Raw genomic sequence first — 25,600 nt, 5'->3', positions numbered from 1 at the left:
TTGAAAATAAGCAAAAACCGTGTTTCATAGAATGCGGGAAAAGGATAACTAAATGCTTTCAAACTGTAACAAAAATAAACGAGTAATATGTTATACTTGGGTTACGGTATTTGCGATAACTAAAAGTATTTTCAAAATTATATACAATATTCTTTTTCTTGTTAGTATTTACACCAAAAATAGACTTTGAGTGCTGCTGGGTTTTTTTGGTGTTTTTTTGTTTTGTTTTGTTTTTGCTATGATTTTAAAAAACACACCAAACTATCGAACGTATTAAAAGGGATTTGTTATGAACAAAAATCCTGGCATTTTTAGCTGCCTTCCCAAACCAGTCATCTGATTCTGTTGATCCGAATTCCGTTTAATTTTTAATCTTAGTAATTTGGTGTGGTTTCTATTTCAAAAACCGGTGTCTCCAAACCATGGTAATTAATTAGTTTTACATAAGTGTCAGACAGGAGTCTGTTCTATGTTTTATGGATGGAGGGAAGCGGGGTGCTTGAAAGTTTAGCCCCTTGCCAAAAGCCACATCATAAAAAAAACATCAGGGGAAGGTTTTCAAAAACAGGATATTTGCAGATCGGCCTCTGCCGCGTGGAAGGCATAACAGACGCAGACAAGTTGGCAAATGCTGTAGGAGCCCAGAGTTTTTGTCTCTGCTGAACAAATTTCAGCGCAAAATCAAACATGAAGCGTTATTTCCACCAGGACAAGGACTAGAGAATCGAAGCTCACGTTGACAAATCAGTTTATAAAAAAAATGTGAAAAATCGAGGGTGAGTTCCGGCAGAAATAGGCAGATGTTATTCGCCAGGTAGTCCGAGGCCGTACCTCCCAGAGACTGTATCCAGGGTAACCACATCTCTGGCTGAGATCCCTTTAGCCTGCCGAGGCCGGGCGAAGGATTTATAGAAAAATTATTCATCTCAGGCACACTTAGCCCTTTTGAGCTAAGGTGAAGTGGAGAATTAGTCCGATATCTGCTCTGTCCCCTCTTGGGAGATATTGCATTTAATTTGTGGTCTAATAGTTTCTTTTTTTTTTTTTTTTTCCTTCGTGGTTGCTAAATTCTGTGACCTGGCATATTAAGTCCAATGTGACCAGCAGCTTAAGTGATGTTACGTGATGTGATGCTGGCTACAGCCAGGGCTGGCTGGGCCCTGTTTGCCCATGCGGTACTAGCGGGCACTAAGATTTAATAGTGGATGCTGTGCCCTTCGTTAAGGCTGGTACTCAGGGACCAGCATTCCTGCCCGCTTTTTAGCCACAAATTGAATCTCTATGTAAATGAAACAGAAGAGATAAACCCTGCCAGGGATTCAAACACTCGGGCCGTCTGGAGTCCCACTCAGAAAACACAGAAACGCTGCGGAGTTTTCAAACCACCCTCGTTCATATTCAGATGTGGCGGCAGTCGGGTTTGCTGGTCTCTCTCTCTCCCTCTAGGGCAGCGGTTCTCAACCTGTGGGTCGCCACCCCTTTGGCGGTCGAAAGACCCTTTCACAGGGGTCGCCTAAGACCATCCTGCATATCAGATATTTACATGAAGATTCATCGCAGGAGCAACATGACAGTGATGAAGTAGCCACGAAAATAATTTTATGGTTGGGTCACAACATGAGGAACTGTATTTAAGGGGCCAGAAGGTTGAGAACCACTGCTCTAGGGACTGGACTCAGCAAACTGGGATTTAAAAAAATAGGCAGCGATGAACTGAACTCATGGGTTTCTTGTGAAATGCAGCCCAAACTGTTCATTTATATGGTTCTTAAGCCAGTGCTGAGTGGATGTGCCAATAAAATGATTTCATGAACCAATGAATATATTTCCTGTAACACTAGACAGCTGTAAAACATCCATTGAGATATGTCATATAAATGTATATATCTATATTTATAAAAGTGTAAGCGACCATCTGACTGGTAGCTTTGACACACAATGACCACCAGGGGGCAGATGCTCAGCGCAGAAGCTGCCGAAATTCGGTGACTTGGCAGCTGCCGTTCTCTGGTGATGCACTCGGAACTAGAGAGGAGGGAGCCCAATTCCCGGGTACATCACCCAAGAACCTCCCTCTCTCAGTCCAGGACCCCTTGGGGGGATGTCGGAGAGCCGGTTTGGCCCGATTCCCGCAGTCCTGGCTGAGGTACCCCACCGGTGCAGGAATCTGTGCACCGGGCCTCTAGTATATATATATATATATAAAAGTTATGGTTTCTCGTGGGGTAACTATTCTTTCTAACTTGGTGGGATCCACTATTGAATCTGGGGGTCGGCTAAAAGAGTGGTGATGTTTTTGCCAATAACCCAAGACCTCCAAGTCCCTTTCCTTCCCCAAAGGGGAAAAGTTTAACTTGGAAAGGGACAGACAGGCACGTCACCCCGAGCTCCTGCCCCAGCCGTTTAGAACAATGAATTGAAATGTGTAGCTGCTGTGGCGACCGCATGGCAGTGTGAAGACAATAAACGTTGTAACCGCATGTTTTCTAGACACTGTGTAAGAGTGCACATCCGCAGTGGCGGGAAGAGTTTGACTTTCACTACTTCTCTGACAGGATGGGCATCTTGGACATTGAGGTCTGGGGAAAGGACGGCAAAAAGCATGAGGAGCGACTGGGCACGTGAGTCCGCTCTGCTTTCTCAGTGGTGGGAGCGTGCGCGGCGCCTTCTGCACGAGGCTGGTCTTTGTCTGTTGGGCTGGGGGTCAGCCCTCACCTGCCCACCCCAGGGAGCCAGAAGTACGCTGGAACCTCCCCTGGGGGCAGTTTTTATTTATTTATTGCTCGGTGGCATTTAGTATTTTTTTTAAAAAATTTTTTATTGATTTCAGAGAGGAAGGGAGAGACAGAGATTAGAAATGTCAGTCTAGCCCAGGGGTGGGCAAACTTTCTGACTCGAGGGCCACAATGGGTTCTTAAACTGGACCGGAGGGCCGGAACAAAAGCATGGATGGAGTGTTTGTGTGAACTAATATAAATTCAAAGTAAACATCATTACGTAAAAGGGTACGGTCTTTTTTTTTTTTTTTTTTTAGTTTTATTCATTTCAAACGGACCGGATCCGGCCTGCGGGCCGTAGTTTGCCCACGGCTGATCTAGCTCCATTTCTTTCCCATCCTTTGTCCTATCTATATATATAAAAGCCTGATATGCAAATTATCCCCATGGGAGTTAGGCTGGGAGACCGATTACTTGCTATGACATGCCCTGAGCACCAGGGGGCAGCGCAGAACGAAGGAAGACCCTGGCTGGCAGCTGGCAGCTAGGGAAGTGAAGGGAGGCCCTGGCCGGCAGCCAGAAGGCCCCGATCAGCCCTGATCACCAGCCAGGCCTAGGGATCCTACCCGTGCACAGATTTCGTGCACCAGGCCTCTTGTTGCCATATATATTACATTTATATATGTTCTGAATTGAACAAGGCAGTGTTAGTTTTATGCAATCCTATGCCATTTATTTATTTAAAAATATTTTTATTGATTTCAGAGAAATAGAGAGAAGGAGAGAGAGACAGAAACATCAATGATGAGAGAGACTCATTGATCAGCTGCTTCCTGCACTCCCCTTACTGGGGATCGAGCCCCCCTACTGGGGCATGTGCCCTGATTGGGGAATCAAACCAACCGTGACCTCCTGGTTCATAGGTCAACACTCAAACACCGAGCCACACAGCTGCGCAATGCCATCTACTATTGATCAAAATAGAAGAAAGTAGATCCTGCCACACTCTCAGGATATTGCGGGTCCGATTTCTAGTCTGGTCCCTTCTCCCCCTCCTTCACCTACTCTGGGTGACCGACACCTCAGGCACTTCTCATTACCCCTGACCCTGGGCACCGCTGTGACTTGCCCGTGTCCTGCCAACACCCATCCACGGGGGGATCAGAAACGCTGTGCTGGCCCCGGGCAAGGATCCGTTACGTCAGTGAGCCGCAGAGCGCTCTGTGTCCCGACCTGTCCTTCGAGTGGTGGGAACGTGGCCCTCAGCGATGAACGGCCAACCTGCTGTGTCGGTACAAAGAGCAATACCCTCTCGCCCCGTGCATTGTGCTGTCAGGGCTGCCCCACGTCATAGGAAGTGCTGTTCCCCGTGAGTGTGAGGTGTCTTCAGACAGAAACGCTGGTTTCCGATGTCCCTTTCACGCCGTGTGCTGTCACTCGGGTGTTTATTTATGACTTCAGCTGTTTCTTGTTTGTGTGCCTGTCCTAGTGGCCGTTCTGTCCTTTCTTTTTATGGATTTTAAAGGATTTTTTTTGGTATCTTTTTCCTTTTTCCTCTCCCGCAGTCAAAGAGATCACGAAAGTGTCTCTCGGGAGCCGGTTACAGGGCATTAGCTGCAGCGAACCTCCGAGTGGGGTGAGACGTACCCTGAAATCCAGACGGATCCTCAGAGTTAACGGGGAGATGGTGCGAGCGTGTACATACCACACACACGCTCCTTACAGTTTTTTATTTTACATTTTTCACTTATTTTTTTTTCCATTTTCTTTTATTTGTTGTTGTCATTCCAGTTATCTGACCACCCAAATGTTGGGAAATACCTTTTGGCATCAGGAGTCCCTTTGACAGTGAGAGTCAGTCATAACGGTCTCCTGAGTCCTCTCTGTTGCCTTTTTTTTTTTTTTTTAAATAAAAATCCTCACCTGCCCTGGCCGGTTTGGCTCAGTGGATAGAGCGTCAGCCTGTGGACTGGAGGGTCCCAGGTTTGATTCCAGTCAAGGGCACATGTCCGGGTTGTGGGCCCGATCCCCGGTGGGGGGGCGTGCAAGGGGCAGCTGATCCTGATTCTCTCTCATCATTGATGTTTCTATCTCTCTCCCTGTCTCCCTTCTTCTCTGAAATCAATAAAAATATCTATTTTATAAAAATCCTCACCTGAGGATATGTGTTCCCATTGATTTTTAGAGAGAGTGAAAGGGAGGGGGAGGAGGAGACAGAGAAAAAAACATCAATGTGAAAGAGACACATCGATTGGTTGCCTCTTGCATGCACCCCAACCGTGGGGCAGGGATGGAACCTGCACCCCAGGAGTAGGTTGACCTTGACCTATGCCCTTGACCGGGAATCAAACCGTGACCTCCTGGTTTCATAGGTCGATGCTCAACCACTGAGTAACACCGGCCAGTCTAACCTGCTCCAACTTTTAAACTAAATGGCAAGAATAGAGATTGTAGACGCTCCATTTTAAACCGGTACCAATTGTTCAAAATAGTCGTTTTCTTGACGTGTATTTTACATTTCAAGGCGATTGTAGAGATGAACTCGTTACGGAATCTTCTAGACTTACTTTTGCTTGGACAACTTAAGATTGAGGATGCTGGAGCCCTGGCTGCCTCTGAGTCCCACAGGGCGACTTCACAGAGGCCCTGACATTCCGCCAGTTTATCAGTGGAGAATCAGGGATGGAATATTTCCCTGGACAAACGGCACCCATGTCGTCGACCTGCTTTTAAAGCCACACTTGACACATTCCCCATTTTCCTCCTGTTCGCCGCCGCCCCCGCCCCGCCCCCCTTCCTTAGCCTCTGAGATTTACGGCTTCAAAGACTACAGCGCTCTTTCCTGCCCCTTGCATTTAAGTTAAAAGCTGGCCAGCCTGAAATATAAAACATGGAATTATGGTAATGAGCGAGAGGTTAAAAGCTATCATGGCAAGGGACACTTGAGCAGGTTGGGCTGACGGGTACGGTAAAATTATGTGTGGAATTAAAACAATAAAATGCGGTGGGATTAATGGAGAAAGGCGTGCGCAGGAGGTCAGAAACAATGCTATATCAGCACATTAGCTGGCTGTGGGCCGCAGAGCATAGCTTTAATATATGCCTGCTGCTGAGGAAAAAATAAGTGATTTAGCCTTGTTTTCTTTAGACGAATAAAACCATGGGCTTTTCAATATGGGAGAGGCCTATATTCCTTTCTTTATATATAGACTAATAGATATATTTTAATTGATTTCAGAGAGGAAGGGAGAGGGAGAGAGAGAGAGAAACATCAATGATGAGAATCACTGATCAGTTGCCTCCTGCACGCCCCCTACTGGAGACCGAGCCCACAACCTGGGCATGTGCGCTGACTTGGAATTGAACCATGACCTCCTGATTCATGGGGTCGTCACTCAACCACTGAGCCACACTGGCCAGGCCTGGAGCTGTTATTGACTAAATATTCTAAGATCTGACTTCTGAATGATTGTCTAAACAGGTTCTCCCCTCCCTCCTCCCCTCCCTTCCTGCCTCCACCCCCACCCCCACCCCGCAGCCCTTCTAAGCATCACCAGAGCAGGTGTCGTCCAGGCAAACCCAGAGTTCTCAGCGTTAAAGCAAATAAGCGCTTAGCACTCAGCCCCCCTCGTGGTGTTTGCTTCCGTATTTAAATGTGCTTGAGGTTTTCAACAGCCCAGAACATTGGCTGTGAAGAGGCGGAAACATGCAATTTATAGCAGATGGGGCCAGCCCTCGCGAGCCGCGCGGCTGAAGTGGGATCCATCAGCAGCACTTCATGCTCCATTTGTCCAGAAGGAGACCCGCCCGGGGAAGCCCCGTGGAACCCGCCTGTTAGGAAAGCACCTTAACACGCTGGTGCGAATAAAAACGCGCCCGCCCGCTGGCATTCAGCCGGAGGAAAATGTATTTTTTCATTAACCCTCTCCCACTTATGCGTCTCTGGTCTTTACTAAATTGTTTTTGAACCCTTTATTCTCTTTGCTGGGAAAAGACACGGTGCAGAAAAAGCCACTTAGAGCCATGATACTTAAACTTGTAAAGTCCTTTTTCCCTAATTCTATTTTTTTAAAAATATATTTTTATTGATTTCAGAGAGGAGGGGAGAGAGAGAGAGAGAGAGAGAGAGAGAGAGAGAGAGAGAGAAACATCAGTGATGAGAGAATCATGGATCGGCTGCTTCCTGCACGCCCCACACTGGGGATCGAGCCCACAACCTGGGCATGTGCCCTGACCGGGAATCGAACCATGACCTCCTATATCAAAGGTCGATACTCAACCACTGAGCCACGCAGACCGGGCTCTCCCTAATTCTTGACCTCATTGTCTTCCTGCAGACCCTATTGGGCAAGGATCTGACTCCTCTTTTCCATTAGCCATTCCATTCCTTATCTTTCCTCTCCTACACTTTATTTATTTTTAAAAAAAATATTTTTATTGATTTCAGAGACGAAAGGAGAGGGAGAGAGAGAGAAACATCCATGCTGAGAGAGAATCACTGATCAGCTGGCTGCCTCCTGCTCGCCCCCTACGGGGGATCGAGCCTGCAACCTGGGCATGTGCCCTGACCGGGAATTGAACAGTGACCTCCTGGTTCATGGGTCGATGCTCAACCACTGAGCCACACTGGCCGGGCTCCTCTCCTTCATTTTAGAGTGTGTTGGGCTGGGAGTGAGTGTTCTAAGCCAGAGGAGCCCTCTCGACCTCCCCTGCCCAGGAAACCCAGGCCCCGTGGAAGGTGGTTCAGGTAGTAAGTAAACATAGGTTCTTTGGAGGCCCCCAAGTGGCCCTGAGCTCTCTCTGGTTTCTGCTTTTGCAGATGTAAAGTGGACATCGCCTCGCTCCCACTCAAGCAAGCCAACTGCTTGGAGCTGCCCCTGGACAGCTGCCTGGGCGCCCTCCTCGTGCTGATCACGCTCACGCCCTGCGGGGGGGTCTCCGTCTCCGACCCGTGTGTGTGCCCCTTGGCGGACCCCAGCGAGAGGAAGCAGATCAGCCAGCGCTATGTGAGTGCTTTGCCCCGCGACACCGTTCCGGCCACACCCGCACTTTTTAAAAAAATGTTTTTATTGATTTCAGAGAAGAAGGGAGAGAGGGGATAGAAACATCCATGATGAGAGAGAGTCATGGATGGGCTGCCTCCTGCACGCCCCCTACTGGGGATCGAGCCTGCAACCCGGGCATGTGCCCTTGACCAGGAATCGAACCCTGACCTCCTGGCTCATGGGTTGATGGTTAACCACTGAGCCACGCCGGCCGGGCAACCCGCCCCCACGTTTAAGTCGCACCCAAGTCCATGAACTGAGAAACTGCGTAGAAAGAGATCTTTGTCCAAAGTTTAATGGTGTGTCCCATCAAACAAGACCTGCAGGTTAATGTGTTCGTGAGAAGTTGGAAGCAGATTAGAATTTACCCTCCTGCTATTCTCTGGCCCATCCAACGGATTTTGAATTTGTAGCTTTTAGGAAGTCTTTGGAGAAAATTGAAGTCCTCAAGTGGACAAACTACTGTTTAGCAGGTCTGTGCAGGTGTATGGGAATTTTAATACACGTTCATCACAAAACAGCTATTTTTTGAAGCGACTATTCATGGTCACAGTGTGATAGATACTTTTCCAGAACCTTCTAGATGCAAGTGCTTGTGTCTTAATCAAGCCAAGCCCTTCACAGGCAGGGAGGACTGTTGTGCTAACCGACCCGGGATAATATTGGCATCTGAGAACTTTGTCTAAGTCGTTGCGATGTGCTTAGAAGTCCAAGCAGCGCTTTTAAATCAGACGGCTCTGTCCTCTTCATCTATTGTTTTCTCCTCTGGCTTTCTCGGTGTCTTTATTTGCATTCCATTTTTATCTCATCTTCTGTGTAAATCAATATGTTTGTTGCCACCCACGAAAGACACGCTTTAGGAAAGTGGCATAAAAATGAAGCAAAGACGAATCTTTATTTAATGGGAATATTATTCTCGGCATCAACTTCAGTGCCTCCCATCCCTTCCCCAGGCAGATGTATTGATTAATTGAAAAATTCTCCATCTTCGGGAATACAAAACCTGTGGCCACACATCTTATTGTTAACACGCATTCTGCAGGCAAGGTTGGCGTCCTCCAAAGACGTTTCGACACAATCCCACTGTTCATATTTTTTTCGGATGGCTTTAGGTAAACGAGTGAAGGATTGGTGATGAAAAAGTAAAACTTTCCTCCAATTTTCCCATGGATAACTTGGAAATTTTACCAAATTCATGAGGTGTGTCATGTATTTGTAAGGTGGCACTAGACGAGATCATAATGACTGCTGTAAGTAATGCCTCAGGATTTCCAGAGTACTAATTGAAAAGAGATTGGAAAATGTTGATCAAGAGAGATGTATCTAGGTTTATTTTATTTTATTTTTTTGTTTATATATTTATTGATTTCAGAGAGGGAGAGAGAGATAGAAACATCAATGATGAGAGAGAATCATTGATCGACTGCCTCCTGCATGCTCCCCTAATGGGGATTGAGCCGGCAACCCAGGCATGTCCTCTTGGCTGGAATCGAACCCGGGACCCTTCAGTCCGCAGGCCGACGCTCTATCCACTGAGCCAAACCGGCTAGGGCTACATTTCTTTTTTTTTAGTTAGTGAGCCGGCCAGCATGTTAGAGGGAAAGAATGCTATATTACAAGACTCAAGTTTCAGACACCTGGATTTAAAAAAAAAGTTGTTTTTTATTTTAGAGAGAGAGAGAGGAAGGGAGAGGTATAGAGAGATAAAAACATCGATGAGAGAGAAACTTCATTGATTAGCTGCCTCCTGCACGTCCCCTACTGGGGATCAAACCCACCCCAGGCATGTGCCTTGACTGGGAATCGAACCAGTGCCTCTTGGTTCATGGGTCAGTGCTCAACCACTGAGCCACACTGGCTGGGCTGAGCTGGGCTGGATTTGTTTTTTAGGTCATCAGAATAGACAGTCTTCAAAGTTGAAAAGTAGCCAAACCGGTTTGGCTCAGTGGATAGAGCGTCGGCCTGCAGACTGAAAGGTCCCGGGTTCGATTCCAGTCAAGGGCATGTACCTTGGTTGTGGGCACATCCCCAGTAGGAGGTGTGCAAGAGGCAGCTGGTCGATGTTTCTAACTCTCTATCCCTCTCCCTTCCTCTCTGTAAAACATCAATAAAAATATATTTTAAAAAAAAGTTGCAAAGTATTTTATTTAGTATGTTTTCATTTAAGCTTAAACGCTAGTCTTTTTTGTTGTTATTTTTTAGGTTGGAAATGCAGATCAGAAACAGCCTTAGAAAGTTCTTAGCAACAGTGCATGTTAGGTTAAGCAAACCTTAATTATTATGAAGCTTTTATTATTCTACCCTGAAATGCTTCAATGACAAGGATTTTTTTTTTAATCCTGCCATGAGCCCTTGGGGTCAACTTATCACAGGTTTTTAGTTATTTGATGATGGCGCAAATACTATATCCAAAGGTTTGAAAGTGGCACCCTGTTCAGTGAGTGTGTGCTGAAAGCATTCGAATGATTTTATCTGCTTATATCTCTTTGAAACTCAAGTTTTGAAGGACGTAATGTACATAGACTTCTGAATATTGGCTGTATACATGGTTAAGAATTAGACGGTATATTGGATAGATATTACTGCCGTATATCAGTAGATATACCGGGTGGGCCAACATAGGTTAACAGTTGTTTATATTGAAACTACTACAATAATGAATGAATTATAATGCAAGAATAAACTATATGTTTCACATCCTCACAACTATAAACCTACTTTTGCCCCACCCTGTGTGGAAGTCTCAGCAAACAAAAAATTAGCATAAATGCAAATGTTAAATGCAAATGCAAACCTGGTGCTGGATGCTCCATCTCCAATGGAATGAACAGGCTAACGCGTGGACCAGAAAGTTCACTCTCCAACCGCATCCTCCTCTCTTTCCCGCGGTAATGAGATCCACGGACGGTCCACGTGTCGTCCTCTGGTTCTCCATAAAGTTCGCACCAACGAGGTCAGAGTGATGGTGCCTTCCCGGGTGATTGAAAAGTTTCATGACAGCGAAAGCCGGAGACAAGGAGAATGCCGCTCCACACGCGTCTTCCCGGCGGGATGCCTGCGCTGTCGCCACGGGGCCGTGTTAAAAGTCGATTGTCTGTGTGTGTAATGTGTTCATTTCGGAGCCGGAGTTAATTAACTCTCAGGCGCTTGTCATCTGCTTGCTGTCGATGCCTCAGTGTCCCGGTGACGGATATGGTGCACCGTGCAAGGTTTGCATGAGAAAGGCCTAGGTCTGTGGAGAAAGCTTTTCCTGGAGGGCGCTGTGGCATGAGGGGGTAGGGGAAAGCTGCTTCGTCTGTGATCCACGTGTGTGTTTTGTGTGTTTTTTCCCCTCAGTGCTTGCAGAACTCCCTGAAAGACATGAAGGACATCGGCATTTTACAAGTGAAGGTTTTAAAGGCTGTGGACCTCTTAGCTGCTGATTTCTCAGGTAGGAATCATTTTCATGCACTTTAATTTATTTATATATATATATAGTTTATTGATTTTTTACAGAGAGGAAGGGAGAGGGTTAGAGAGCTAGAAACATCGATGAGAGAGAAACATCGATCAGCTGCCTCCTGCCCACCCCCCACTGGGGATGTGCCCGCAACCAAGGTACATGCCCTTGACCGGAATCGAACCCGGGACCCCTCATTCCACAGGCCAACGCTCTATCCACTGAGCCAAACCAGTTAGGGCTGCATTTTTATTTTTATTTATCGCCCTCATTGACATCATCTTATGGCAAAGCAAAATCCTGCATAATAAAGAGCTAACATGCTAATTAGACCAAACAGCGGAATGACGACCTTCCGGACGAAGCCGGGGCTGCGAGGGCCAAGCCCCTTGCGTGATTTTCATGCCTCGGGCCTCTAGTGTTTTAATATTTAGAAGCATGTACACAGAAATCATGCTTTTTCCAAATAAAGCAGCGGTTTTCTACCTGTTTCATCTCATGGCACAAGTAAACTATTTACTGAAATTCAAAAAGTATATTATACTTTTTGCTGATCTGACCAAAAAAAAAGGTACAATTTGGATTGATTTACTGGGAAAAATGATAGTAATTGATTTCCTTTTTGCTCCAAAGTGACTTTTTTAGTAAAGCAGGTGCCTACACTTGTATATGAGGATTTCTGGTACCACGAATTAACCGATCAGATGCAATCTTGTTAGGTGACATGACCAATAAGATGCAACTCCGTTATATGACCTATATATTTATGATTCAATAGAGGGAATTCATACCAGGTGGCTATTGTTATGTTGGCTATTATCATTTTTTAAAATTTGACAATCTGAGGGAAAAGAGGTCAGGGCCCCTGATTAAATAGTATTGCATGCTTTAAAAATTCTTGTGGCACTTCATTTGAAAATTGCTGAAATAGAGGAGCAGAAAAAATAAGATGCAGATAAGCCATTTTTTTGATGGAAGGAATCATTTCTTCACCAAATTATTATTTTTCAAATAATTGCGCTGTGATTCGATAATGTATTTGAGCGTTTAGCTTTCAGGATATTTGTGGATTATCAGTGTCATGACTTTGCTAAATTAACCTTTTGGTAAGACTTTTCTCTGGTACCTCCAGAAACAGAATCTACTTGTTGCCTTTATTCCATTGAGGTGCTCTGTGCCTTTTTAAATGAATATTTTGATTGATTTCAGAGAGGAAGGGAGAGGGACAGAGAGATAGAAACACCAGTGATGAGAGAGAATCATTGATCGGCTGCCTCTTACACGCCCCACACTGGCATGTGCCCTGACGGGGAATCAAACCGTGACCTCCTAGTTCATAGGTTGACGCTCAATCACTGAGCCAGGCCGGCCAGGCTATCTTGTTAATCATTTTCAGGCTCTGATCTGTTCCTGTCTCTTTAAGAAAGACCTACCCGTTTCTGCTAAACAAATCAGTCCCCTCCCAAACCTTGCTTAAAATTCACCTGCACTGTGAATTCCTTGTAGACTTTACTCAACCAGATTAGATTTCCTTGAACTTGAACTTCCTCTTCTGCACCGACATCCCTTACCTCCTGGAGGGTTAAATGAGAGCCTGCATAAAGCATAGCTCTCTCCAACCAACAGCCGTCCCCAACAGCCAGCAATGTCCCCGCTGTCCTCCGTCACTGGCCCATGCTGGTATATGTTGGGTTTGCCTGCATCGGGCCGGTTCCGTGAAATACAGGGCTCACTACGGAACAGAGATGCTCAGATGTGGGATGTAAGAGACACAGGGAAAATACACAGCCAGGGGTCAAAGGTGGGAGCACACAGCCCACTGGCTGGGAACATGAGGGCAGTTTTCATGGAAAAGGTGACATTTGCTAAAAGAAGCGCAGCTTTTATGAGGGTTCCATAAAGGTAATGACCTGGTGGTCTGTGTACATCAGGGCCTGGTCCCGCGCCAGACGTCGAGGGCATGCTTAATAAATATTTGTCAGATGGATGATGTGACCTCTAAAATCCATTCATTACTTGTCATTCCACTACTGTAACTCATATAAAGGTAAAATTATTTAAATGAGACACCTCCGCTTGCCGTTCGAGGCATGTCAATGAATTGTAAAGTGGGGTCGGACGGAGCAAAGGCGATGGAGTCCGAGGTGCTAAAACACCGTGAAACTGCACGGCCGGGGTGGGACCCTGTCAACGTGACACGGCATCCGGCTGTAGCCGAGGTCACCTGGATGCGTCACCTGCAAACACAGGTGGAGCACAGACCCCGAGCTTGTCTGTGTCTGCTCCGTGCCATTGGGGAACATTTGGGCCATTCATTTATTTTTTTTATTTACTTATTTATTTTAATATATTTTTTTATTGATTTCAGAGAGGAAGGGAGAGGGAGACAGAGAGAGAAACATCAATGATGAGAGAGAATCATTGATCAGCTGCCTCCTTCCCTGCCCCCCACTGGGGATCGAGCCAGCAACCCGGGCATGTGCCCTTGACTGGAATCGAACCCAGGACCCTTCAGTCTGCAGGCCGAAGCTCTATCCACTGAGCCAAACCAGTGTGCTCACAATGTATTGAATATATAGGATCCTATATGTGTGTGGCTATTCCCTGCAAAGCTGTTTTAACTCCTAAATAGCCATGTTTATACTTTTTCTCGCTTCCCTCACACCATGGGAGGCCTGTGAGCTATTGTAGGCTTCCCGTTATAGAAGAATAAGGACCAATATTAACTCGGAGAGAATCTAAGAAGGGAGCAGAGATGAGCTTCTGTTTTAAAAGAAAACATGAGCCCTGGCTGGTTTGGCTCAGTGGATAGAGCATTGGCCTGCAGACTCAAGTGTCCCAGGTTCGATTCCCGGTCAGGACACATGCCTGGGTTGCAAGCTCGATCCCCAGTGTAGGGCGTGCAGGGGGCAGCCAACCCATGATTCTCTCTCATCATGGATGTTTCTCTCTCTCTCCCTCTCCCTTCTTCTCTGAAATCAATAAACATGTAAAAACAACCACACGAAAGTGGACTCGCTCACGTGACAGTTTACCACCTGCTCCTATGCCACCTGTGTGGTCCCAGGCACCGGGTTTCGTGTCAGCGCCAGCCTGTTAACGATGCCACTCTTGCAGCATCTGCAGGACCGCAGGCTCTTACGCGGCTTGCGGGGGAGACGGGCTCGCTCTCGCCTCTCAGCCAGCACAGTGGCACCGTGAGGGAAGCGCGTGGCCTTGGTTCCCTGGCCTCTGGCACGTCTGAGATCCCTGTGTTTTCCTTCCAGGCAAGAGCGACCCGTTCTGCTTGTTGGAGCTGGGCAACGACCGGCTGCAGACGCATACCATCTACAAGACCCTCAACCCCGAGTGGAACAAAGTTTTCACGTTGTAAGTCCTTTAGCCTCTGGACCATCCGGGGGCATCTTTTAAAAAAAAAGTTATCAATTTCAGAGAGGAAGGGAGAGGGAGAGAGAGATAGAAACATCAACGATGAGAGAGAATCATGGATCGGCCACCTCCTGCGCGATCAGGGATCGAGCCCGAAACCCGGCCCTGTGTCCTTGACGGGAATCGAACCCGGGACCCTTCAGTCCAGAGGCCAACGCTCTGTCCACTGAGCCACACCAGCGAGGGCAGCTGATAGTGATTTTAGCCACTGATTTTTAAGTGAATTCTTCATTCGTTTAAAAAGAATCTTAGTTTTGCTTTTCTCACTCGGAAGCTACTTCGAAATCACCATCCTTCTACCCTCCTCCTTTGGTCTCCTATTCCCTCTTCACCCTGTTTCTTTAACGGCCCCACCCTGTGTGCACGCAGACATGGAAAATGTCACCTAGTAAGAAAGTTGGCTTTTTCTCGTATGGATGACTGAATCTGCTCTGATGGAAGGCTTGGGAATATCGTCAGTTTGATTTAATTTTTGGAGTTTAATTAAATGGTCGTTTTATACTCTGAGGACATGCAGACTTAATTAGTGAAACCGTGTTTTCAGATCTTCACGGAACCGACTCCACGTGTGTGTGTGTGTGTGTGTGTGTGTGTGTTTGTATGTGATCCGTGGTGTGTTTCTCATTGCAGCCGTGTTAAAGACGTTCATGATGCCTTGGAAGTGACAGTGTTTGATGAGGACGGCGACAAACCCCCGGATTTCCTTGGGAAAGTCTCCATTCCTTTGCTGTCTGTAAGTTGCCTTTGTTAATACACAGTTTGTGAGTCATTGTGCGGTTGACAACTTCCTATGGTCTAAGCTGCTTCATCTTTTCAACCTGGGCCAGGAGAACACTTTAAACTCTAGCCGGAAAGAACTGTTTTATTCCAGTAGTTTCAAATATAAAGTGACATAATTTTCTCGCTGTGTCAGTCCAATATGATTGAACCAACCAAACTGTTTTGACCAGCCTTTTTTCTTAAATATGGTTTTACTGATTTCAGAGAGGAAGGGAGTGGGGGTGAGAGAGATAGAAACATCAATAAGGAGAGAGAGTCATTGATCGGCTGCCTCCTGCACGCCCCCTACTGGGGACCGAGCCCACAACCCGGTTATGTGCCCCGACCAGGAATTGAAACCATGACCTCCTGGTTCATAGGTCTGTGTTCAACCACTGAGCCACGCGGGTCAGGCAAGGTGTGGCTGTTTCTATTCAGATTGATTTCCGATTCCTTGATCAATAAATTGGGAAAGTGATCAGCTCCTCAGAGAGTCTGTGGGGGCTCTTCCTGCAGCACACACTCTCCAACTGAACTGATTCTCTACCTAACGTCTAGATCAGTGGTCGGCAAACTGCGGCCCCTTGAGTGTGGCTCTTCCACAAAATACCACATGCGGGCGTGCTCGTACAGTGTGATTGAAACTTCGTGGCCACACAGAAGGGGCCAAAGAGCCGCATGTGGCTCGAGAGCCGCAGTTTGCCGACCACTGGTCTAGATATAATTCTAATTTAAAATATGCCAAAACGCTAAGTATCTCTAACAGGAAACATTTTATTCCTTAAATCTTCTGATCGATAACATAGTAAATATGCGTTGGAAAATAGTATACCCATTGGAGAGTTTTAAAACATTTCCAGGCTAGACACCACCTCCTAATAATTATCTGATTTAGTAGGTTTATTTAACATGTCTATTCTCAACTAAGCGGTCCTAATTCTGTCCTGAAAATCCAGCTGGATTTTTCTCATCTATCTAGGTCATTCTTTTTTATTTAAACACTAGAGGCCCGATGCATGGAATTCATGCAATGGGCTTGGCCCTTGCAGCCCTGGCCGGCTCTCACAGCCCCGGCTTCATCCAGAAGGTTGTCCGGCTGTTCGGTCTAATTAGCATATTAGCTCTTTATTATATAGGATATGTTTACCCTCTCAGAATTATCTAATGGGCCAACCTAGGAAGGCTTTGAGAATCAGATTTCTGTAAAATAAGAAGAGCATCTCTTTATTATTATTTCCTAATGTCTGCGGCATGATGAGGCCCTACATTTCGAAACAAATTCTAATTCTCAGTGCAATCCATGCCAGCATGCAGATCTGTAATCAGACGCACGCCTCACGCAGCCTTAGCTTTCTCCGTGAATCCGTGTGCGCAGTCGCGAGCTGCACCAGCAACAGCTTCACTTAATTAGTTTTATGGGACAGATTTCCTGTAATTGCTCATACCAAATAGTAAATGTCCATGCAAGTCCCCATTTGCATTTCCAATCGCGTATTTGCCCACGGTGCACCTGTGATGAGATTTGCACATGAGAATGGACACATTTACACCATCATTTTGTTTTGTGGTTAATGCTGAAATCTTGGCCATTAAAATAAATAACATTGATCTTTTACTTTGTGTTAATACTCATATATGGGAAACTAAATTTAAAAAATATTAAAAGTAAGTCCCAAGGCAGGGATCGCATGGTGATTTTTGAACACAAATGTTCAGCTCTCCTCCTTGCCTGATTTTGGTTCAATATGTCCATTGAAATACATAAAGGAAGATATACAATAAGGCATATTTCTCTCTTGGCCCTGCAAACTGAGCGTAGCTTTGACATGCTGGAGTTACCACAAAACATATGTAATATATATGGTGTGTGTAGTTTATAGGGTGGATGATATGTAATTAGGACAGACAGCTAAGGGAGGAAGATGAATAATCAGTAGGATTTCTTTAATGTCCTATAACAAGAAGATGGCGTGTATAAATCTCAACATAGCAAACATGATGGTAAATGTTGAATGGGTTAAACTTTGCTATTAGATGGAAAAACCTCTTAACAGTGATTCAAAGAGAAAACCTAACTGCTACATCTTTGGAATACCTTGACATGGTAACACAGAAATGGGTGAACAAAAGCAATGACGTAACTGTAAATACAAGTCAGACATACAGAGGAGGCTGTTTTATGGGTTCAAAGAGCCAATGTCAGTATCAATAAGGTTATAACACACTTGAACGGCTATGTCAGCGGTTCTCAACCTGTGGGTCGCGACCCCTTTGGGGGGTCTAACGACCCTTTCACAGGGGTCGCCTAAGACTTTCGGAAAACACATATATAATTACATATTGTTTTTGTGATTAATCACTATGCTTTAATGATGTTCAATGTGTAACAATGAAAATACATCCTGCCTATCAGATATTTACATGATGATTCATAACAGTAGCAAAATTATAGTTATGAAGTAGCAATTAAAATAATTTTATGGTTGGGGGTCACCAGAACATGAGGAACTGTATGAAAGGGTCGCGGCATTAGGAAGGTTGAGAACTACTGGTCTATGTGAATGATTTTGCATAGAAATGTGTGTGTGTGTGTGTGTGTGTGTGTGTGTGTATGTTATTAGAAATACAGGAAATATTACAAAATTAGAATCACAAAATGATCACACATATGATCTATTCAGCTTTAAAAATATCAGAAGGAAAAAATAAATAAGGCTGTGATATTTCTTGAAAGCCCAAATGTTTGAAAGTCCAAGTTGCACAGTGTGTGTTAATAGCGAAAGGTCCCCCACACCATCTCACAGCTACTGAATTTCTGGGGATGAGACCCTGTAGTCTCCTTTAAAATATATATATTTTTATTTCAGAGAGGAAGGGAGAGGGGGAGAGAGATAGAAACATCCATGGTAAGAGAGAATCATTGATCGGCTGCCTCCTGCACGCCCCACACTGGGGATCAAGCCCACAACCCTAGTATGTGCCCTGTTTGGGAATCAAACTGTGACCTCCTGGTTCATTGGTTGATGCTCTACCACTGAGCCATGTCGGCCGGGCTGCAGTCTCCTTTTCTAGCAAGTTCTCCGATGCATTTTAGGCGTACCATAGTGGTTGTTCTCCAACTTTAGAGACTAAGCAGTGAGCTTCATTCATGCATGTGTGTGCATACACACACGTAAATATATAAATATTCTGATCAAATTCCCATTGAACATGTTCATGTATTGATCATGTTGTAGGTCCCAAATGCCTCAATAAAAGGAGACTTTACTGTGATCACAGTGCTAGGAAAATAGAAGTTAATAACAAAAGTGAAACAAGTATCAAAACAATTGGTGGGGGGAAAAATCCCAAGTAGCTAATGTAGATACCCAAACTGCAGCTCTAGAAAGGAACAGGGCAATAGTACATTTAAAAACCATGGAGAATTACCTTGGGAAAGGAAAGAGGACTTAGTAATTCCATGAGGATTCCTAAAGGCTATCTAGGTATGTTCCCTTGGTGATAATACACCACACTTTCCAAGGAATATGTATGTTTAGGTACCCATGTTATATTTCACTTCAATAATGAATGAAAGTACGGTCCTTCTAATTTCAGATTTCATTCCAAGCAATTTAAAAAATAACCCGACTGCATTATGTCCCACTTGGAAATGAATGTTTTCTCCTCGAACAAATAAAAAGATAACAATGAAAAAAACAAAACCCCAAAACCGTGGAGAAGGGCCAAAAGTATTATTCAGAGGAAATTCTTAACTTGAATGTTTTCATAATTAAACAACAAAGGTTGAAAATCATTTAAGCATCTCAACAAAAGGAAATAAAACTAAGGACATTAGAATGGAATTAACGAACATGAAAAAGTGAGCAACATGGAAAATATGTACATGGTGTATTTGACAAATCCCAGTAATTACTTCTGTAAAATGTAATTCAACTGGCACGCCATTTACAAGGCTATGAAAAAAAGAGAAAAACACATTATAAAAGAACAAGAAATATAAGGATTATGAAAGAAATATAGGAATTATGAAAGAACAAGAAATATAGGGATCACGATGAATAACACACCTAAATTTTATTGAGGAGTATGAGTGGAAACTTAAAAAAAAAAGAATAGTATCACCAACATAGAAAAGGTGTGTCTTTTTCATCAATAAAGAAAAGACATGTCTATCCAGCAGAAACGTTAATTTGAAGAGGTAGGGATCAGAACAGTTAAACTAATAATCATATGAATGGCTTGTGCGTCATTCACACGAGATTATGATTACTATTTGGAGAATAGACTGTGAAGCAGGCCACCTGGTTTGGCATCCGGTCTTTTTCTTATCGGGCTGTGTGATTTTTGAGGTTGCTATACCTCTCTGTTTCTGTTTCCTCCTTGATGAGATGAAGATAATTATCAGGGTACCTACATTGGAGGTTTGGGGTGAGGATTTAAATCAGTGGTTCCCAAACTGATTTGGCCTACCGCCCCCTTTCCAGAAAAAATATTACTCAGCCCCTGGAAATTAATTTTTTTAAAATTTTAATAGCAGTTACTCATCGCCCCCAAATGCACCTATGGCCATCACCGCCCCCCTGGATCGCTGCAGCGCCTACCAGAGGGTGGTAGCACCCACTTTGGGAATCACTGATTTACATAGTTTGGCCAATGTGAAGTGATTGCGGTATAGCATCCCGTAAGCACTTACAGTGTAAGCTATCACTTCGATCACCTTTACATCAAATCATTAAATTAGTCTAAGCAGTCAGATTAACACCTAGAGTAAAGATTTTTCTCTAGGAGTGATCACCAAGTGTAGGGAAAGACTCTCGCCCAGCAGGTGTGGCTCAGTGGTTGAGCGTCGACCTATGAACCAGGAGGTCACGGTTCATTCCCAGTCAGGGCACATGCCCGGGTTTCGGGATCGATCCTCAGTGAGGGGCGTGCAGGAGGCAGCCGATCCATGATTCTCTCTCATCATGGATGTTTCCATCTCTCTTTCTCCCTCCCCCTTCCTTTTTGAAATCAATACAAATATATTTTAAACAGAAAAAGGACTCCCAAACACTATTAGAGGGAGCATGACTTGGTACAAGCCTTGTAGAAGGCACCTTGATAAAATGGATGAAAATGTAACAGGCACGTATCTTGGAGCATTTGTATTCTGGGTATCTGTTGTAGAGCAGCGTCTGAGACTTGAAGAGAGATAATTACCCCTGGCCACACAGATGCTAAATGCCAGGCGTGGGAATTGAATGTAAGTCTGTCTGGTCTCCCAGTCCTACCACGGCCCACTGTTAATAAACTTAGGAGAGAGAACATGTTCAATCTCATTAGTTATAAAAAGAGTAGATATTAAAACAACCTGAGGCCTTTTTATTCCTGTGAAATTGCTGTATATGAAATAAAGATGCCCAGCGTTGTAAGGAAATGGCTGGTTTGGTTCACAGAGGCTAGGAGTATAAATTGATACAGCGCTGTAGGAGGGAAAAGCCATCAAAATAGATACATCCTGTGAGTCAGCAATTCCACCTCTAGGGATTTATTTTGGGGAATGCATAACTCCTCTGTCCTTCAGTTACCTAATCTGTAAAATGTGGATTTAAAAAGTTTATATATCTCAGAGGTGGGTGTGAAATAATCAGGGAAAACAGTGACAAGTACACAGAAATGGCTTGTGAATGACACCTAGTTTTCAGTCTTATGTTAAGGTATATATTTTCACTCTCTTACCTTTTGAATTTAAAAAATAATATAAGACACTGGGAGCATGTGCCGGGGGGTAGGGGAGGCCGGGGGAAGGTCAATGGGGGAAAAAAAGGAGACATATGTACTACTATTTGTAATACTTTAAACAATAAAATAAAATTTTAAAAAAAAGATCATATTCATGAACTATCTACATTCCATTTCTTGGACTCTATCCTAGAAAATGTTTGATCAAAATACAGAAAATCATGTATGCATAAAAAATATATGGGAAACGTTCCCCATGGTAATAATAGGTTATTATTTTCAGTGTTTAATTATAATACTAAATATTGAAACACATGGATCTATTCCTAAACCCAGCCTATTCCACATACAAAGTAGCATATTTCCTCTTCCCCTTATACGCGACCTTTTCCCCAAAGATTTTCCTTCTAGCAGCCAGCCAGAAAGAGTGGAATCCACAGGAAAATTCAGAAAGTGTGTGGATTACTTATATTTTGAATATTATATAGCAATTTAAAGAAATGAGGCAGATCCATAGACTACTATAAACTTTTAAATCTGAATCATATTGACAGATGCTAAAATGAAGTTGCAAAGTCCATATAGTTTTTGAATGTAAAGTCTCAATAAAAACTTAGGGAGGATCTGTACCAAATTTCTATCTATTTTCCACCTAGGGGGAAGAACTCTGGAAGTTCAGAGAAACTTTCATTTTTTTTTTTCTGTTATTTTTGAAACTTTAAAAAAAAATGTTTCAACTTGTAATTTATATATTTTTTAAGGTCAGATGATATTCAAGTGCCAAACAGGAATAGCCTTAATTATATCTGAGGCCTTTTTATTACTGCAAAATTGCTGTGTGTTAAATAAAAATGCCCAGCGTTACAAGGAAATGGACAGTCTGATTACTTGAATGTCCCTAGGTGGATTCTGTGTTTTGCTGACACAATGTTAGGACATTGAGAAAGAGGAAACGATCATTTACCAAATTAAAAAAACATGCACACATACCAAAAAAAACAAAACAACAACACAAAAAAACTTCTTTTACTATAAAATATTTCTTTTTATACTGATACCTCTTGTTCTTCTGTCTGACCTCCCCTGACCCTTAAGAAATCATGGAAATTTTAAGATAACAGCGTACAATGCCTGCGGGTCGAGGCAGCGCTCACTTGGACGCCAGTCAGTTTGGCAAACGGTCACGCCGCTTTTGTATTTATTTCTTTCAACTTTCACACCCACAATTTATTAAGTGAGACCGTGGACACAAGAGGAAGCTCCGGATCCTGTTTGGAACCCGTTTCGGAAGGAAACCAGGTCTTTATGGGGCACCCCCTTCCTCTTCGCCGCTGGCCAGGAAAGCCATCTCTCCGCTGAGGACCTATTCAATCTGGAGAGGTGGGGTGACTTCGGGAAGGAAGGCGACCTCTCCCTTGTAAAGTGGAATGGCTCTGTTTCCCCGCCGTGACTTTCTCGACTCATTTCCACCGCTGTTTATAAGAAACCTTGTGCCGAGCACTTGGAGTGACAGCAATAGTCATTTAAAATATGGCTTGGCCCGGCCGGCGTGGCTCAGTGGTGGAGCATCGACCTATGAACCAGGAGGTCACAGTTCCATTCCCGGTCAGGGCACAGGCCCGGGTTTCTGGCTCCATCCCCAGTAGGGGGCGTGCAGGAGGCAGCCGATCCATGATTCTCTGTCCTCATTTCCCTTAATGTTGACAGCTTTTACGCCCATGATGCTCTGGTCAAAACTAAACAACAACGAGAAAGAGAACAACAACAAAAACTAAAATTCCACAGCACCTGACAGTGTCCGTTTCTGTTAACTAACCTGTGGCCTTTGTTTGAATGCCACCAGCTTTTCCAGTGATGTCCTTGTTCTGTTCCAGCGTCCAGCTCCGGGGACCTGCCACACGTGGCATTTTGTCGTCTTATCTCCAGAGTCTTCCGATCTGTGACAGTTCCCAAGAGTTTCCGTTTTTCCCATGACCTTGGCCGTCTTGAGGAATACTGGCCAGGGATTTTGTAGAATATTTATCTTGTTTTAATAAATAGAAATGTATAACCTCTGAGATTTTTGAAGGAAAGCCCATGGAGATGCCGTCACAATCTAGACCACTAATTTTCCATTTGGATCAGCAGTATCAACCTGGTAATTGTTGCCTTAGCTTTTTATCGGCTGTAAGAGCACTCTACGATGACAAGTTGATTTAAGATGATGTTAATATTTGCCTAACAGGTGTTTCATCTGTGTGTGCACCTTGTATCCTCAACTCTGTGAGTTTGTGTAGTGTAAACCCCAGCAAACGTTTGTATTTTATCTATCGCTTCCGACAGATTCGAGATGGACAAACGAATTGCTACGTATTGAAGAATAAAGATTTAGAACAAGCTTTTAAAGGAGTCATTTACTTGGAGATGGATCTCATCTATAATCCGGTAAGTCTAACTGGGCCATATACCTAATGGGAAAGGTGGCCATCCTAGAGAGACTCAGATCCGTGTAAAATGTTTTAGAATGTTTGCACAGAGGGAGAGTGAAGGAGAGAGGGAAAGAGAGAGAGAAAGAGAACAGTGTTTTAAAACTCGACCATTGCCCGGCCAGTGTGGCTCAGTGGTTGATCATCCACCAATGAACCAGGAGGTCACAGTTCGATTCCCAGTCAGGGCACATGCCTGGGTAGCGGGATTGATCCCCAGGTGGGGCGTTCAGGAGGCAGCCGATCCATGGTTCTCTCTCATCATTGATGTTTCTCTCTCTCTCCCCCTCTCCCTCTTTGAAATCAACAAAAATATATTTAAAACAAACAACAACAAAAAACCCTTCAGCCATCAAATCCGTACTGGACACTCCAGTTCTCAACTGGTATTCATCCTGTTTTTCCAGATCATGGAGAGGAAATGAGATTTTTCTGTACAAAATAGGTTTATAACCCAGAAGCTCGTTTTTGCATTCCAGGTATGACTGGTGAAAACAGCTCAAAACTGTGAAGTTTTCCTTTTCAGAGACTTTAGCCTGAGAACTTCATGAAGCCGATCTCTGCGGTGGTTTAAAATACCTCCGTTGGTTTGCAGACATCTTGTTGCTTTCCAAGACCAGATCTGGTCTCCCCCACCCAAGTGAAGTTCATGCAATGAGACCCTCCCACACCCCCGCACACGCACACACATGCAGAGCGCAGTGGGACCACCATTCTCCGCTCCCTGCCAGGGCCTTAGGGGTAAAACAGATTGGTTTCCAGGTCCTTCCCCATCAGGAGGAAGAGAAGGAGAGGAATGAAATCCACAGAAATGCCTCCTTTTTAACAAGGATGTCTTTCTAGGTCAAAGCCAGTATCAGGACCTTTACGCCCAGGGAAAAGCGCTTTGTGGAAGACAGCCGCAAGCTGTCCAAAAAGGTAGGTCTCTGGTGAGCTGGCTGTGGGTGCACTCAGCATGCGGGACTGGAGTGCTGGCTGTCATATGCTGGCATCTCCCCTCCCCCTTCCCCTTCCTCCTCCTCCTCTCCTCCTCCTCCTCCTCCTCCTTTTCTTTTCTGCCCTCCCTCTCTCTTTTACAAAAAATATATTTTATTGATTTTTTACATAGAGGAAGGGAGAGGGATAGAGAGTTAGAAACATGGATGAGAGAAGTATCGATCAGATGCCTCCTGCGTACCTCCTACTGGGGATGTGCCCGCAACCAAGGTACATGCCCTTGACTGGAATCAAACCTGGGACCCGTCAGTCTCCAGGCCGATGCTCTATCCACTAAGCTAAACCGGTCAGGGCTGCCCTCTCTCTCTCTCTCTCTCTCTCTCTCTCTCTCTCTCTCTCTTTATCTTTACCTCTATCACCATCTCTACCTCTATCTCTGCCTCTATCTCCTATCTCTATCTCTACCTCTCTATCTCTATCTATATCTCTACCTATCTCTATCTCTATCTCTATCTCTACCTCTCTATCTCTGTCTCTGTCTCTATCTCTGTCTCTGTCTCTATTTCTACCTCTATCACCACCTCTCTCTCTCTCTCTCTCTCTCTCTCTCTCTCTCTCTTCTATCATTCTCAGTCCCCACCTCTCCACTCTTTTCTCCCTTTCCCCCCTTCTCTCCCAAAACAAGGACCTCAGTCAGCTTAATAAGCAGGGAAAGACCCAGCTGATATCTGTTGGATGAGATAGAAGGTGTCAACCCTCCGTTAACCTCCTGAATCATCCTATGAGCAGAATTCCTAGCCTCAGGCCCCTGTACATGTTCCCCGGATCTGCGTGCCCTGCCCACCTTCCTCTAACCACAGCCATGTCTGTCCCCGCCCTTCAGAGTCTCAGGGAGATATTCTGGCCTTTACAGTCATAAAGAAATTAACCCAGCGGATCTTTAGAGATCTCTAGCCTGGGACTCCCACAGCTTCTACCACGTTCGTATTGTCCGCATTCGGGGGGCGCTGCCACTTCCCCTCGTTCTGAATGGCCTCTCTCTCTCTGTCTGTTGCCCTGAATGCTTCTGTCCTCACCTCAACCAAA

At 44.7% G+C, this 25,600-nt stretch overlaps 1 protein-coding gene across 4 annotated transcripts in view; it reads left to right on the top strand.

The window, feature by feature from the left end:
- The window catches only part of MCTP2 (multiple C2 and transmembrane domain containing 2), a 136,042-nt gene that overhangs the window by 61,229 nt on the left and 49,213 nt on the right, over positions 1 to 25,600 (top strand). For 3 of the 4 annotated variants that reach the window (XM_070400617.1, XM_070400619.1, XM_070400620.1), the window contains exons 10-16: positions 2,491 to 2,621; positions 7,537 to 7,723; positions 11,099 to 11,192; positions 14,468 to 14,570; positions 15,261 to 15,363; positions 23,436 to 23,537; positions 24,422 to 24,496. In XM_070400617.1, the coding sequence (XP_070256718.1) occupies positions 2,491 to 2,621; positions 7,537 to 7,723; positions 11,099 to 11,192; positions 14,468 to 14,570; positions 15,261 to 15,363; positions 23,436 to 23,537; positions 24,422 to 24,496 (795 nt within the window). The remainder of the gene's footprint in view (positions 1 to 2,490; positions 2,622 to 7,536; positions 7,724 to 11,098; positions 11,193 to 14,467; positions 14,571 to 15,260; positions 15,364 to 23,435; positions 23,538 to 24,421; positions 24,497 to 25,600) is intronic. The other variant, XM_070400621.1, reaches the window with a different exon arrangement.

The sequence above is a fragment of the Myotis yumanensis genome, unplaced genomic scaffold (genome assembly GCF_028538775.1).
Source record: "Myotis yumanensis isolate MYYU_CA2020_CCGP unplaced genomic scaffold, mMyoYum1.0.hap1 SCAF_20, whole genome shotgun sequence".
In the NCBI taxonomy this organism is placed as follows: Eukaryota; Metazoa; Chordata; class Mammalia; order Chiroptera; family Vespertilionidae; genus Myotis; species Myotis yumanensis.
This window is presented reverse-complemented; position numbering and strand designations above follow the sequence as displayed.